Source organism: Macrosteles quadrilineatus, unplaced genomic scaffold (genome assembly GCF_028750875.1).
Source record: "Macrosteles quadrilineatus isolate MER2022 unplaced genomic scaffold, UCM_ALF_1.0 Scaffold_1__1_contigs__length_201487025, whole genome shotgun sequence".
Taxonomy (NCBI): Eukaryota; Metazoa; Arthropoda; class Insecta; order Hemiptera; family Cicadellidae; genus Macrosteles; species Macrosteles quadrilineatus.
In genome coordinates, this window is record NW_026542594.1 from 93,989,477 (window position 1) to 94,007,445 (window position 17,969).

At 32.6% G+C, this 17,969-nt stretch overlaps 1 protein-coding gene across 1 annotated transcript in view; it reads left to right on the forward strand.

The window, feature by feature from the left end:
- LOC128988945 (RING finger protein 10) overlaps nucleotides 1-17,969 on the forward strand; it is a 177,604-nt gene that overhangs the window by 76,545 nt on the left and 83,090 nt on the right. The window contains exon 10 of the mRNA XM_054410780.1: nucleotides 17,252-17,376. Coding sequence (XP_054266755.1) covers nucleotides 17,252-17,376 — 125 coding nt within the window. The remainder of the gene's footprint in view (nucleotides 1-17,251; nucleotides 17,377-17,969) is intronic.

Here is a 17,969-nt window from a genome sequence, read left to right on the forward strand (position 1 = left end):
ATTCGCTAAAAAACTAAACATTGTGGAGCTTGAAAAACAATACAGATTATTTAAAAATGATGACACTAAACACAAAATTAAACAGTTAAAAAAAGAGTTAAAGTTTGATTTAATAAATAAGAAAAAAAATATTTTGATAAAAATATTTCAGAAGCTACAAATATAGTTAGATCAACTTGGAAAATAAACAATTCTGAGATTAACAACAAAACAAAACCAAACCGTAACATGCAAATCAGATCAAATGGTAAACCTGAGTCGTATCCTGTTTTAGTTGGAAATGTAATAAATGATTATTTTATAAATGTAATTGATAACCTAGTTCTTCCAAACATCAACAACAATAAACTTCAGCAATTGAACTTTGATGATCCACCTAAACCCACAAGCTACTTCAAATTCAAACAGGTTGATGAAAGGGATGTTGAAAAAATAATAAGTTCCTTAACCAATAAATTTTCAACAGGTATAGATGAAATTCCAGTTGCTGTAGTCAAACAGGCTTTCCCACTAATCTCAAAACCATTAACCCATATTATTAATTCTTCTTTAATTTCCGGCCATTTTCCTTGTAAATTAAAAATTGCTAAAATTGTGCCAGTCTATAAAAAGGGGGATGCATTTGAACCTTCGAGCTATAGACCAGTATATTATTACCGGTTTTTTCAAAGATTTTAGAAAAAGTGGTGTACAACCAACTGCTAAACTTTTTAGAAAGTAATCTGTTGTTTGACAATGAACAACATGGTTTTCATTGTGGTAAATCTACGATTACTGCGGGAATAAACTTTATTGAATCGATTATTAACTCAATCATCAAAAATGAAAAAGTAATTGGGATCTTACTTGATTTTTCAAAGGCATTTGACAGTGTGACTCATGATAAGCTGCTTGATGTTCTTTCTAGTTTGAATATTGGTAATAAGGAGCACAAGTGGTTTTCTTCTTATTTGAAAAATCGGCAACAATGTGTCCAAATTCAACATAAATTCAATTATCCCAATAGTAAATACACTTATACTCAAAACTATTGTTCTGATTTTAAAACAATAAAACACGGGGTTCCTCAGGGATCCATCCTAGGCCCTCTATTATTCCTTTGTTACATGAGAGGATTGCCAAAAGCTATAAATGCAGGAGGTTCTGTATGCCTGTATGCTGATGATACCAGTATCATAGTTACAGGGGAATCCGAGGAAGAAAAAGAGCTTAATAAACATTTTTAAATCTTGTATCAATCAGTGAATTTTCAAACCGTAAAAATCTTGTAATTAATTCAAATAAATCAAATTTTTTATCATTCAATACAAAACAGGCTAGATTAAAATTACAACCAAACGTTCAGCTAGATGGATAAAAAATTATTCAAGTAAACCATACAAAATTCCTTGGTTTGATTCTAGACGAGAATTTGAGTTGGGATAAGCATGTTGATCATGTAGTAAATAAAATGTCAACTGGCATACATGCTTTGAGACAAATGTCTCATGTATGCAATATTGATACTCTCAAATCAATCTATTTTGCTCTGATTAACTCGCATATGGCTTACGGTATTGCTATATATGGCGGGACTAGCAATAAAAACCTTAAAAAAATTCTGAAACAGCAAAAGAAAGCATTACGAATTATCTTTAATATAAAAAATAGAAAAATCTACGAAACCATATTTTTCAAAATTAGGTATCATGACGGTTTATGACCTATATATATTTGAAACCATTTTACATGTAAAAAAATTTAACACACAAAAATACAGTCAAAAGTCACATACAAACAACTTGAGAAATAAAAGATATGTAGAACCACATAAATTACAGATTTTGAAAATAAAACAACTTTTATTGGTACTAAATTTCTTTATAATGTGCCTAAGAATATTCTTTGTGAAGAAAAATATAACAGTTTCAAAACCGCCTTAAAGAATACCTATTGACTCATCCTATCTTTTCAAGTAAAGATTTTTTAAATTCAAGGAATGTAAAATAAAAAAATGGTATTAAAGTCATTGTCATACAACAACATAAAAACAGTTTTATTTGTAACCATCATATTTTAATTAAGGACATTAGCTATAAGATTTGACTTTATTCAATGTATTCATGTAAATACAAAAAATGAATAAAGATGATTTGATTTGATTTGATGGCATGTTTTATAAAAGCACTCTTTTGGAGATTCTAGTCCCAAAACATAATCTTTATTGTAGGCTAAAAGTAAAACCTATCTATTGCCATACTTTTCTCCACAGACGTCAACTTATTCTACAATGTCTTTAAAAAATACCAGGTTTCAGTCAAAATACTTTTGTAAAAATTGACAATGTGCTGTTTTAGCACAGTCATTCCTTGACCACGATCATTTTTACTCACTAGAGAAAAGACTCTCCTTACAAAAAGTATTTATAGGCCAAGATGTATGTTTTTTTTTTTTTTTTAAGTATAACTGCAATTGCTTTTAAAAAGAAATACAAAAACTGTCAAATGACTTAGATCAATACTTGTAAGCCTATTTATTTATAAATAAGAGGAAACTTTATTAGATCTCATCATAGTCAAATTCCAACATTTACAGTGTTTTAAAATAATTAACACTCAGAAACTTTTGTGTAATGGAAATCTGCAAGCGACTGAGGCCGAGGGTGAGGGAGGGCATGTGAACCAGGCTTTAGAGCAAACTTTCTCTTTTCCTACCCCATGTCCCGTTAGACGGTGGGCGGGGCTTCACACTAATAAACACTTAGTTCATTCATTCACTTCACAGTAGAGAATAGTTTTTGTGGCAGTGACGTATGTCTCTTGTCTGCTCTTCATAGTTCACACGTAGATTTCTTTCGAGAAATTATTAGTGATAATCTTTATTAAAAATAAGTGAAAAACTGTTGACATTTTCAAGGAAAAAAAGTTAAGAAATAAAAGTGTTCAAAATAAAAATGATGTTTGATTAGTTATTCTGTATTTCAAAAATATCCTCATTTATGAATGTGTTTTCAGCTAGACTTGGTGACTTTTTCATAGTTAACCAAATTTTGAAGATATACAACTGTTTTTAATACAACTAGTGAGAAACTGTAATTATATAGGAAGTTCGTTTTTACTCTCTTAGGAAAAAAAACTTACAGAGTATTTGTAGGCCAAGATGTATGTAATTTTTTTTAAATGTATAGCTTAATGAGTTAACTAAGACAATTGATGCAATCTATATAAATAAAATTAGAGTTTTGTCTTTACATTGCTCAGAATCATAAACTTTTAGGTTATTTTTACGTTTTATACATTAGAGAAACCGAAACAAGTCTCATCTAAATTTCTGTCTGTCTTCATGTCTGTTACGACCCAAGAGACATTTTACGCGGCCTACTCCTGAAAAACGAGAGTACCTATCAAGTTCCAAATCATTTTAATGTATTCACTGGATTGGCGAAATTGTCTTTAGTCATTAAAATATGGCAACACCACTTTGTAAATAAAATAACGGACGTTTAAAAACCCAATTTTGTGCGATTTTTTCTAAAGTTTTCTCCCAATGTTTAGCACCTATTCTTCTATGAAATAACGAACAGCTGTTCAAATCAAGATTATTTCTTCTAGCTGTCACTGATATGTTTACATTGAATGTTGTTTACAAATACCGCAACCATTTCCGATCACGTTTTGAAAGCAAATCCAAACCAATTAAGATTAAAAACGTTTTTCCTTACATAACGGATTTAATTAATCGCAAGTGCAATAATATGTAGGGTAACAGTAAATGAAAATATAGATTCTTTGTGTATAAAATTGTTCTTGAGTTTTGATAACCGGGAAATAGACCTTGAATCAGTGTTGTATATTGCTGGGAAACTTACATTTTTTAAATGAGCGTTTTCAGTCGAGACTCGGCACACGACCGACGCGCGTCTACTTGTCTATAGTAAAAATAAAAGTGGGCCTAACCGTGTATTTATGTTTTATTCGTCATGTGTATAAGTGTACAGTTCGTGTATGTGTTTCAAAAACTCCAAGACGCACCTAATGGGGAAGCTCAAGACCTTTAGGACTGATGATGGCGATTTAATTTCGCCGAAATGCATCTCCTGTAATAGGATACATTAGGATCGACCAGCGGACACAGGTAATTTAGCCTTTTATTGATTGTCATACCGATCCAGAACAACAACAAACGACATAAAATGAAGTTATGTATAATAAATAGTTTGGCCAGCATATCTGAAAATATGCAAACCAACTGCTGTTCTTTATATAAGAAGGTTTCAACTGATTACTATAAGATCCCCGTGCGTAGAACGGGTACACAGCTAGTTTCAAATAAATACAAAAACTGACAAATGACAAATAAATACTTATATAAGCCTATTTATAAATTAGAGGAAACTTTATTAGATCTCATGCTTTAGTCAAATTCAAACATATACAGTAGGCCTATTTTAAAATAAACACTTAGATCCATATTTTTGCAATTGTTTTTTGCAATTAATAATAAACCTTTAACACCAAAATATAAGTTTGATACACAAACATATTGTGTTTTTTTATGGTATAACAGTTTATAATATTATTAGTGGAAGAAACTGTGCAAAAAAGATAGGTATCGGAAGTATCGGTATCGATAGGTATCGAAAAAAAGATAGGTATCGGAAGTATCGGTATCGATAGGTATCGAGAGTACTTTGGTGGTATCGGTATCGACAATTTTTGGTATCGGCCCATCACTACTCACGACCAAATAAAAATCCCACTCACCGGGTCAACCAGTCAAGAGAATCGCGTTTTATCCCACTTGACTTTTTCCTGTATTACCTTTTAGAAGTTATATGTTTAGGTAAAGACTATTTAAATGACGCTTACGTCTTGCAATTACACTGTAGTAAAAAATTATTCAACCAATAATACGCTTTTATATAGAAAGCAGCATATTCCGATTTCCGTTATCCTGCTCAAAGTCTAAAATTGACATTTTCGGGATATAAATCTCGCACATTGAAACACAGATCGAAACAGAACGAACATTAACATGATCTAAATTAGGACCCAGATGTTGGGAATTGCGATGTTAAAGAGCTAATAGACAAGGAAAGGAAAACAATAGTAATCGATTCAAGTGCCTGGCACGGCAGTCAAACTTTTTAACAGTTGTAGCATTGTTGTATTATTGTCTTGTAGTGGCACATAAATAATGGCTGACTAGTGACGCATGTAATGGCGTCGTAGCATAGCGCTCCTAGCAACAGGCAACTTACACGAATTGACTTTCACTTGACCTCAGTCGGTAGTTCTTTTCTGCTTTATCTCTGTTCATTCTAGATCAATCGAATCGTAAAGTAAAAACAAATTAATGAACAGCTTATAAAGAACTGAATAACGTTTCGGTATTGCATCATATGGCTTCGTCTTCGAGCTCACAGATAATAGGCTAGACAAAAGTATAACTCAAGAAAGGAAATAATAAGCAAGAGATTAAAATTTAGTGTTTGGTGTTACTGTACTTTGATTGATAATATTGATCATAACTGAACTCTTTTCGAATGTCTAAATGTGTCTATTAAACTAACTGTCTTGTTCTCAATTGATCGTAATGCGGTACGTTAAGGTATGTGGTATGTCGAGTGTCATTGCTGTATTTATTTGTTGATTCGGTTTTTAAGGTGACAATATGAATGTTTTAGTTTTGTGTCATAGACGATGACTCATCGACTGCTGTAACGTCGATGGGAATGAGTGGTGTTGAAATTATTACCTCAAGGGAAACTAATAATGATATTAAGTAACCTTATGAGCATTTTGACCTCAGTCTCAAACATCATTATATAAAGTCTATCCGGAAATTTAGGATATTTAACAGTGTCAGATATCAAATTTGGACTCGGTTCTAAGCAGCTAGCTAATAAACTAATACTACTGTACTGCCACATACTAAAATATCCCCGCCACAGCAAACCTGCCGACTAAGCGAATTTCTATTTCTCTGCATTGATTTTCAACTAAACCTATTTAAATAACATTAGGTTTAATGAGTGCCTAGGTTTGCTGCTAGAAGGAAACTAATATAGTGTATTTTTTAGTAAGATGTTAATAGCTTAGTATAAAATAAGTAAATTTTCCAAGTTTTATCAAAATATATCCATAAACAAGCAAACTACAACATTTTACAATATTCTCCATATGAATAACATAGGAATTTTAAATTTAAAATTTTTTTGAATTTTTTCCATTACTAATGACCTTACAAAAACACTTTGATATATTAAATTATTTGTTTTTTTAAGCTCTTTAAAAAGGTTTAGAGAGAAATTGGGAAATTTGGTGTTTTGAGGGTCAAAAATGAGAAAAACCATTTTTTACCCCATTAAACCCCCCGTAAAACCCCGTTCCCATGGTCTGATCATGCTGGTTCCCGAACTCGTTCAAGTTTATCCTGCCATACACCTGTAAACCAAATTTTATCAAAATCGGACAAAGAATATTCAAGCTATCGAGTTCACGGATGTATATATATATATATAATATATATACATACAAATATAAAAATTTGAATGAATGGTGTTTTTGGTCTCTGGGGACATCAAAATGAAATAGTAAATCGGTCCCGGGCCTAGGTCTTACCGTGCCACCTACAGTAATAGCTACTTCCCTATAGGGAAATTCGGTAAAAACAGTGTTACATTTTTATAAAGCTTAAAAAAAAAATACTAGCTGTGTGCCCGTTCTACCGACGGGAATGTTGTCAGTTGCAGCCTTGTTATATTCAGAACAACAGTTAATTTGCATATCAAGGGTGCCTTTTTCCAGATATATAGGCAAAACAATTATAGGAATACACATAACCTTTGCAAACACATAAACAAATGACGTTTTTGGCCCGAAAATAAACATGATTTAACATTGCTTAAATGGAACTGCCAAAACATATGTTGAATGCTATTAGTATAGGATAGTACAGTTTCAAGCCAAACCTAATGCTTCGCAATTAAATTTCACCCAGATATAAATCTTTTTAGTCTATGTTTGATATCCAATGATTAAACTAAAATAGCTATTTACATTACAAAAGTGTAGTAAGAGTGTTTTTACATCACGCAGGTGAATGTAATTTGAATGAATCACCTAAGTGATGTAAACACGCTCTTGCGTAACGTGTAACGTACAATATTTTACCTGACCCACAATATACAGGGGGTTACGTACAATATTTTTCATTATCCATTTCTCTCATCTTCTAACACTTGTTCTTTTACAAACAAAAGCTAGGTTAGGACAATCTTTTAAGTTGAGCACTCAATGTTATTTAAAGGGTTTCATTCTCACTGAGTGAGTTTTTTAAACTTTACTTCACTCGTGATATAAAGAAGTTGTATACATCACGCTTGGGATAGCGAAGTTTAACATGGCGGGTTAGGTAAACTGCTTTATCTATGAGGCATAACTTAGCCCTAAGGTATGATTAAAAGTAGTTTCCCAACAATCAAGTTGAAGATATTAACGACATAGAATACAATATTATTATTTACTAGTGGCTTGTAGGGACATAAGTCCCTAAAATGCTCAATAATATAAAACAAATTATTCTAATATTTAAACAAACAAAGAAATATATTATCTATGTGTCAGAATAGATATCCCTGTTTGTGTAAAAAACAGTTTGTTGTTTGTCTTTGTTGATGTTATTTTCAATAAATCATTCGAATCACTACATAGGTTTAACTCTGCTAAAGGCAGCAAACATATAATTGGTTGTGAATAAATACTGGTTTATTAAGGTAGCTCGGCCTAATCATCTGCTGATTATTTGGGGGCCTTACTCTTTTGCGAGCATCTAACAGTAACCTGTTTAAATCTCCAAACGAAATTGTTTTTCCTCCCATCGGAACTTCGTCATAGTATTTACTTAATTAACAAATATACTCGTATATTTGCTGTATGAACCTATCCATCTTTATTCCCAGGTTATTTTCTAAGAGTAGCCGTTGAGGTTATTCCACTTCATACAAAATATTGATCAAACACTACAATAAATCTCAAATTTTTTAAATAAAGTTTAGAATAAATCTAGAACATATGTTTTGAAATTAAAACAAAGCAGAAGTTTTCCATTTAATCTTGAATCGTTAATTATTTATTCAATGTGGTTATTTCATTTTAAACACAAGTTTGAAAAGTTTCACAGTAAAATAATATATCTCCATATTCTATATAACATAACTAAAAAGTCTTATTATTAGGGATGGACGGGTCCCGAAATTTCGGGAATTTTTCGGGAAAAAAATATTCCCGATTATCGGGACGGGATTACATTTGATTCGGGAATTTTTCGGGACGGGATTTGGTACCATCGTCGGCGATTTTGCCGCTTCGCGAGTGCCGATAACGCCACTATTGCGAGCGATAGTTCCGCGAACACAGGAGACGAAGTCATTTCGACGATTGCGCCGTGACCGCGATTATTGGACCGACAATCGCACCGTGACCGCGAGTCATAATGACGATCGTGCCGTGATCGCGAGTCCGCGAGTCATACCGACGATCACCCTGTGACTGCGAAGTCATACTGACAATCGCGGAGTCATACCGACAGTCACGCCGTGACCGCGGAGTCCTACCGACGATCGTGCCGTGACCGCGGAGTCATGCCGACGATCGTGCCATGATCGCGAGTCATACCGACCATCACCCCGTGACCACGGAGTCATGCCGACGATCGCGCCGTGACCGCAGGAGTCATGCCGACGATCGTTCCGTGATCGCGAGTCATACCGACCATCACCCCGTGATTGCGAAGTCATGCCGACGATGGTGCCGTGATCGCGAGTCATACCGACGATCATGCCGTGACCACGAGTCATACCAACGATTACCCCGTGACCGCGGAGTCATACCGACGATCACCCCGTGACCGCGGAATCATACCGACAATCACGCCGTGACCGCGGAGTCATACCGACGATCGCGCCATGACCGTGAGTCATACCGACGATCATGCCGTGACCGCGAGTCATACAGACGATCACCCCGTGACCGCAAGTCATACCTCAGTCATTTTGACCGCGAGTCACAAGTTTCAATAGGTAAATAAATAAAAGTTTCTATAGGTAAGTTTCCATACATGTAAATTGTTACCCATTTTTTTGTTTTTATAGATCAGTGCCACAAATAGTAAACATTGATTTTGTATGTCTTTTTTGGTAACTGCAACACTCAAGACTTTCTTTTTATGCACAGAAAAAAAATCCCGTCCCGTCCCGAACTAAAAATTCAATCCCGTCCATCCCTAATTATTATAGGTAACGTTATCTCTGGTTTTATATAGTACATTGCAGAATTGACTGACAAATAAGTAATCCTAATGTTAACATTGCGTACTCGCTTGATGATAAATCACGATCAGCTGTATTGAAGTAAACAAAAATCAGCAGTAAATGGCTTATAATGCAATTCTTATGGAGAACATTTTACATTATATCTCGTTTTCTGGTAACTTTATGGGAATTCTGCTATTTTTCCCGAGTCCCTGGGGTCAAGACCTTTAATTTAAGACCCCTCCTACTTTTCTGCGACGTACCAGACGTCCACAATTTTCTGGTAAAAATTTTGTCTTACAGAATTATATATAAGGATGACATAGCCTACAGTTTTATTTAATGCTCCCGACATTTTATTTGCTTCATTGACTTAAAATCCAACTAGGGATGGACGGGTCTCAAAATTTTGGGAAATTTTAAGGGTAGAAATACACATACAGCGACTGGGAGCGGGGTGGAGCGGCGCGATTTAGAGCGACAAAATCAAACCTATACAATCAAGTAGTAACGTGCACACAAACCGCTGTTGCGAGCGTAGCGGAGCGGTTAACTTTGGAACAATCTCGTTTGTTTTTCTAGCGTTTGGGAGCGGAGCGGGCAACGATCTTGTGGACATTTTAGTTCCACTTTCGCCAGTAGGCCGCTCTGTACATTCTACTGGAAACGCAACTTACCCAGAGCGTTTTGGAACCTTCTCGAACCTTAGAACCTTCTCTTTTTGGAAGAATGTACGTATGTTTTGTTGAAGGTCGAGGTAGATATATATTGCATGAATCGCAATTAATGCTTCTTAAGTACTGGAAACAAATGGTGATATTCACCATGTAGGCTACCTCCCTTCCTCTATTCTCTTCATGCAACTACGCCGATCGGCTTGAGGCACGCAAAATTAATGTTTTTACCCAAGTGTTTTTACTGTGCTGCAAATTGCGGGTGGACTTACTATATGAAATCTTGGAAATGATCGAGCTCCCGTTCGTGTCGCCATCGCTAGTCGCTGTATGTGTGCGACCTCAGTCGCGCCGCTACAGCTCGCTCTGAATCGCTCCGCTCCCAATAGCCGTATGTGTGTTTCTACCCTTAATCTCAAAATTTTGGGAAATATTAAATCTTGTTCTACAAGACAAGATTTTTTTTTATGGAAAAATTAAAAAAAAACTTTTTAAAGTCAAAAATTTAAAATTAAAAAAAATTAAGTTTAAAAAAAAAAACAAATCAGTAGGTATTTAAAAATATTTTTTAAATCAGGTTAAAATGTGGAACATGCATTTCCCGTTATGTATGAGAAAGGAAATCCCGTCTTGATCTTGTCTCAAAATTTTATGAGAAATAAAAAATCCCATCTCGTCTCGTCTCGAACTAAAAATCCAATCTTGTCCATCCCTAAATCCAATTCTCAAAGTTGGTGGTACTTGTTGGTACTGCCGGTTTTTGAAAAATATGTAAACAAAACGCTACACTAATAACAATACCCCCGCCGCAGCAAACCTGCCGTCTTAGCGAATTTCCATTTGGCTGAATTGATTTTCAATTGATCTATTTAAATAACATTAGGTTTAACGAGTACCTAGGTTTGCTGCTACAAGGAAACTAATAAAGTGTGTATTTTAAGTAAAATAATTATTGCTTAGTATAAAATGAATATATTTGCCAAGTTTGATCAAAAGATATCCATAAACAAGCAAACTACAACATTTTACAATATTCTCCATAAGAATAACATGGGAATTTTAAATTGACCATTTTTTTAGTTTTCTCCGTAACCAATAACCGTACAAAAACACTTTGATATACTGAATTGTTTGTTTTTTTAAGCTCTTTAAGAAGGTTAAGAGGAAAATTGGGAAATTTTTTGTTTTGAGGGTCAAAAGTGAGAAAAACCAATTTTTACCCCATAAAACCCTGATCCCATGGTCCGATCATGCTGGATCGCGAACTCATTCAAGTTTATCCCGCCTTACACCTTTAAACCAAATTTCATCAAAATCGGATAAAAATTACTCAAGTTATCGTGTTCACGGACACACACATATATATATATATATATATATATTAGGAAAACTGTAGTGATTAGGGCTACTATTTTGATATGTAAATGCATTATTAAAACTAAGTACCCTTTTTTTTAATTCATTTTATTTAACAACTACTAGTTTCGACGATTATGTCATAGTCATGTTGTGTTTATATCTAACAAATACAATAAACATTTTATCTAAATAATAAATACAATCATATGATTTCATAGGTTTTGATGACTGACTTTAGATTTCTTCTGTTTTAAATGGTCTTTATACTATATATAATAATTTTCTCTCTTAATTTAACTGCAGGATTTTTTCAAATATTGGATTGCATTTGTTGATGTTCATTGTGTTTAGTAAATTTTCTGGGTGTTGTTTATAGTTTTTGTAAATGTAAAAATCTTCTTTAACATGTAATTTTGATTTGTCTTTTTCATATTCAAGGATTTTTAAATTTTCGTGGATGCTTTTGTATTCATGGTCTGTTTGTATTAAATGTTCTGCAAAATTAGATTTCATTGTTGTGCGGTTTCCTGATCTTAATGCTTGAAAATGTTCTTTGAACCGTTTTTCAAAAGTTCGATTTGCCCAATGTAGGATTTATCACAATTAGAACATTTGATTTCATAAATACCTGATTTTCTCATATCGTCTTGATTTTGGTTAGCTATATTTTCTTTTGAAATTTTGTTATTGATCATTTGAAAAGCATTATTTTTTGTTTTATAACTGATTATTACATTTGAACGGTTGAAAGTTTTTCTTAGGGCTTTATTAATTTTGGTATTGTACGGTATACAAATAAATTCTTTTATCTTTTTGTTTTCTGTTCCTGAAGTAGTTCCTTGTGTTTGAAGTTTTCTCTTAAATTTCTTCTTAATCATTTTTTCAATTATAGATGGATTGTATCCATTTTTCACTGCCAAATATATAATAGTATTTTTTTCTTTGTTAAAGTTTTTAGTGGACATAGGAATATTTACAAGTCTGTGTGTTAACGAATGAAATGTTGCCAATTTATGTTGCCATGGATGATTAGAATGTAAAGGTATGATACTGTTTGTTGTAGTTGGTTTTCGGTAAATTTTAAATCTGTGAATGTGTTTTTCTTTTGAAATGGTTATATCTAGAAAGTTAATGTGTGAATGTTGTATTTCTTTTGAGAATTTAATTTGTGTTGAGATTGAATTTATGTGTTCGTGTAAATTGTTTGCTTCTGTTTGTATTCCTTCAAAAAGGCAAAGGATATCGTCAACATATCGGTGCCAGTATATAATTTTGGATTTGTAAGGGTTGCTTTCAATTAAAACTTTGGTTTTCTCTAAATTATTCATGTAAATATCAGCTAGAAGTCCAGATAGAGGAGAACCCATAGGTAAACCGTCTTCTTGAATGTAAAATGACTGATTATATTGAAAATAGTTTTGGTTTAATGTAATATTTTGGTTAGTCTAACTAAATCATTAATTTGAGTTGTTGTGAGTGTTCCATGTTCTATTAATTGTTGTTTCATTAATTTAATTGTGTCATCTATCGGTATGTTCGTGTACATGTCATTTACATCAAATGAAAGAAATAAAGAATTTTGTGGTATGTGAATATCTTTGATTTTGTCAATTAGTTCATATGTATTGGCTACATTTATATCATTATTCATGTTTATGTTCTGTTTTATTTTGTTATGTAAATACTTACATAGATTGTATGTAGGTGCTTGACGGAAATTTACAATTGGTCTAATCGGAATATCTTGTTTGTGTGTTTTCGGTTGTGCTCGTAATGTAGGTGACTTTGGATTTGGTACTTTCAATGAAGATTTTTCTTTTTGTGTAATACTTTTGCAATTTGTAATAGTGGAGTTGACTATTTTTGTAAATTCTTCTGTTGGATCTTTTGTTAACAGTTTAAACTTTCCTTTTTCAAGAAATGTATTGACTTTTTCTTCATAATCATTCTTTTTCATGATAACCAATAACCGTACAAAAACACTTTGATATACTGAATTGTTTGTTTTTTTTAAGCTCTTTAAGAAGGTTAAGAGGAAAATTGGGAAATTTTGTGTTTTGAGGGTCAAAAGTGAGAAAAACCAATTTTTACCCCATAAAACCCTGTTCCCATGGTCCGATCATGCTGGATCGCGAACTCATTCAAGTTTATCCCGCCTTACACCTTTAAACCAAATTTCATCAAAATCGGATAAAAATTACTCAAGTTATCGTGTTTAAACTTAAATTAAGTTATAGTGTAGCCCTAATCACTACAGTTTTCCTAATTAATATGGCTAACAACCAACAAGTGATCCATCGATACAAATACCTCAACCTAAAGAAAGAAAAAATCATTGAAGACATCAAGTTTAACAAAATTTGTCTATCTGAAAATCTTTGTCCAAATTACGTCCAAATTCATACAAAAAGTAAATCACAAGCTGCAATTCGAACAATTGATACGGCAAAAAAGATTTGGGTAAAAGAAGAAATCAACTTTCTATACAGCAAACTAAACAAAATTGAAAATCAAATGACAAACAAACTAAACGAGATTAAGACCAAATTCCATTGTGAAACAATAGAAGAAATACTTGAATATATACGAAATTGGATCGAACCTATCATGAACAAAAAGAAGACCACACAAAAAAATAAACTTAATAAGCTACGCAAAAACCAGGTAAGCTACACATTAGAAATAGAAAATGAAATACAACATGAATTCAGTCCAAAATTTAAAAACCTGACAGATATTGTGTTCACAGAAAATGAAGAAGAATTTTTAGGTAATTCAATCAAATATAATTTAAACCTAGACCACCACAAACATAATCTGAAAGAAGATCTTCTTAACTTAGAAATGTCCATAAGAAAACAAAAAGATGACGTACAGGATCCAATAAGACACAACATTATACATGAAATGAACAAATTAAAGTTACCAAATACACATCCAAATACCACTAGAAAATCAAGAGAAGAACTATCCTTAATTGATAATATAACTGGAAAATTAAATGAATGTGACGCAATAATAACCAAAGCGGATAAAGGAAATTCAGTCGTTATCATGAAAAAGAATGATTATGAAGAAAAAGTCAATACATTTCTTGAAAAAGGAAAGTTTAAACTGTTAACAAAAGATCCAACAGAAGAATTTACAAAAATAGTCAACTCCACTATTACAAATTGCAAAAGTATTACACAAAAAGAAAAATCTTCATTGAAAGTACCAAATCCAAAGTCACCTACATTACGAGCACAACCGAAAACACACAAACAAGATATTCCGATTAGACCAATTGTAAATTTCCGTCAAGCACCTACATACAATCTATGTAAGTATTTACATAACAAAATAAAACAGAACATAAACATGAATAATGATATAAATGTAGCCAATACATATGAACTAATTGACAAAATCAAAGATATTCACATACCACAAAATTCTTTATTTCTTTCATTTGATGTAAATGACATGTACACGAACATACCGATAGATGACACAATTAAATTAATGAAACAACAATTAATAGAACATGGAACACTCACAACAACTCAAATTAATGATTTAGTTAGACTAACCAAAATTACATTAAACCAAAACTATTTTCAATATAATCAGTCATTTTACATTCAAGAAGACGGTTTACCTATGGGTTCTCCTCTATCTGGACTTCTAGCTGATATTTACATGAATAATTTAGAGAAAACCAAAGTTTTAATTGAAAGCAACCCTTACAAATCCAAAATTATATACTGGCACCGATATGTTGACGATATCCTTTGCCTTTTTGAAGGAACACAAACAGAAGCAAACAATTTACACGAACACATAAATTCAATCTCAACACAAATTAAATTCTCAAAAGAAATACAACATTCACACATTAACTTTCTAGATATAACCATTTCAAAAGAAAAACACATTCACAGATTTAAAATTTACCGAAAACCAACTACAACAAACAGTATCATACCTTCACATTCTAATCATCCATGGCAACATAAATTGGCAACATTTCATTCGTTAACACACAGACTTGTAAATATTCCTATGTCCACTGAAAACTTTAACAAAGAAAAAAATACTATTATATATTTGGCAGTGAAAAATGGATACAATCCATCTATAATTGAAAAAATGATTAAGAAGAAATTTAAGAGAAAACTTCAAACACAAGGAACTACTTCAGGAACAGAAAACAAAAAGATAAAAGAATTTATTTGTATACCGTACAATACCAAAATTAATAAAGCCCTAAGAAAAACTTTCAACCGTTCAAATGTAATAATCAGTTATAAAACAAAAAATAATGCTTTTCAAATGATCAATAACAAAATTTCAAAAGAAAATATAGCTAACCAAAATCAAGACGATATGAGAAAATCAGGTATTTATGAAATCAAATGTTCTAATTGTGATAAATCCTACATTGGGCAAACAAGTCGAACTTTTGAAAAACGGTCCAAAGAACATATTCAAGCATTAAGATCAGGAAACCGCACAACAATGAAATCTAATTTTGCAGAACATTTAATACAAACAGACCATGAATACAAAAGCATCCACGAAAATTTAAAAATCCTTGAATATGAAAAAGACAAATCAAAATTACATGTTAAAGAAGATTTTTACATTTACAAAAACTATAAACAACACCCAGAAAATTTACTAAACACAATGAACATCAACAAATGCAATCCAATATTTGAAAAAATCCTGCAGTTAAATTAAGAGAGAAAATTATTATATATAGTATAAAGACCATTTAAAACAGAAGAAATCTAAAGTCAGTCATCAAAACCTATGAAATCATATGATTGTATTTATTATTTAGATAAAATGTTTATTGTATTTGTTAGATATAAAAACAACATGACTATGACATAATCGTCGAAACTAGTCGTTGTTAAATAAAATGAATTAAAAAAAAAGGGTACTTAGTTTTAATAATGCATTTACATATATATATATATATATATATATACATATATAAAAATTTGAACGAATGGTGTTTTTGGCCTCTGGGGACATCAAAATGAAAAAGTAAATCGGTCCCGGGCCTAAGTGTTACCATGAGACCTACGGTAATAGCTACCTACTTCCCTATAGGGAAATTCGCTAATAAAGTAAGAAAGACGAAGTAATGAGTGCTGGCAATGAGCTTGGGCATAGGCACATGAATACAGAACGGAATGAAGGAACTAGCACAGAGAACTGGCAACAGAGCATGTGAAAAGAAGGGGGGGGACAAACACACTGCTCAAGCACTAAAACGTATCAGTGGCATCCTGTCCACACACTGTTTTTATATACCGAATTGCGGCATGGTGCCACTATTAAAACTACAGTGTTTGATGTTAAAATGGAGTGTTCATCAGAAACATCGATGTACAATAAGTTTTGCCACCTTTCTTCATCTAGTGGTGGCCGCAGTATGAAAGATGCCACAATTTGGTATGGCGAGTATTCGGTAAAGACCCGTATGTTTGTGTGTGTGTTAATTAAATCTATACTATGGCCTATCTGGAATTTTTTCTCAGCTAAAGTAGCTGCTCTCCCCTTTTTTCCCCCTTGATCAACCTCATGAGTGTAGTTTTAGATAGCTTATCCATGATTATTGTAAAATGTTATGGTTATGTGAATGGTAAAAATACCTGCAAAACCTTTTCTCTTATCAGAATTAAGAGATACCATCCAATTGACCCCTACATTTTTAGTTTCAAACTGTCTAATTAATTTAGTCTTTCAAATAATTTTATGCATACTTGTGGTTGCCTTCATGGTAATTTTAGTGATGGGTCAGTATTTAATGTCAGTTTTTAGTTAAAAAAAGAAACCTGTAAATAAGAATATGTAAAAACATTCTGTAACCAAGAATTGGCGAAAGAAGTAAGTTTTGGTTAATCGGTTGCTTCTCCACTGTGTATTGTAGGCAACGTTACGAGAGTTTGAGCAGTGAAGGAGAAGACATGTCCCCATCCTTCATTACAGCTGAGGACTTGGAGGCAACACCACATCCAACAGCTACTCCCATAAAACAGTTTTACTTCTATCAAGGTAACTTTTAACTGTAATAAATTACTATTGGTGCCCATCTTCATCTGTAATTGTGTCAGATAATGTAAATCTGTCAAAAATATGATTTTGAAAATGGTTGCATTATTTAAGTATCTGGTCTTTATCTTGCATATATCACTGTTGAGGAAAAAGTGGGTGGTAACTAGACACAACCAAGATATAGGGGTGTGTGAGTAGTATTTTATTTTATTTTATGAGTTTTTATGTAAAATCGACATTAAAAATTCTGTAGCTCTGTACACATTCACACACAGACACAGATAAACATCACTTCGTAAACCACTTCTTTTTTGTTCAATGTGTCCTAAAACGGATATACAGGGTGTTTCACCGGAACCCTGACAAACTTCGGAAAATTGTTCCTTGGATCAAAACTAAAAAAAAATTTCCTATAAGCATATGTAACATACTCGTTTTTTAGTTATACGTAAAAATAGGATTTTAGTGTATCTGTGGAGCATTCTGCCCCCTAGATTGAAAGATTGACAAGATATTTTGATGAAACATGCATTGATAGAATATTAAATTTCAAAGAGATTTCATAACTATCTTGGGCAAACATGTTGGCTATG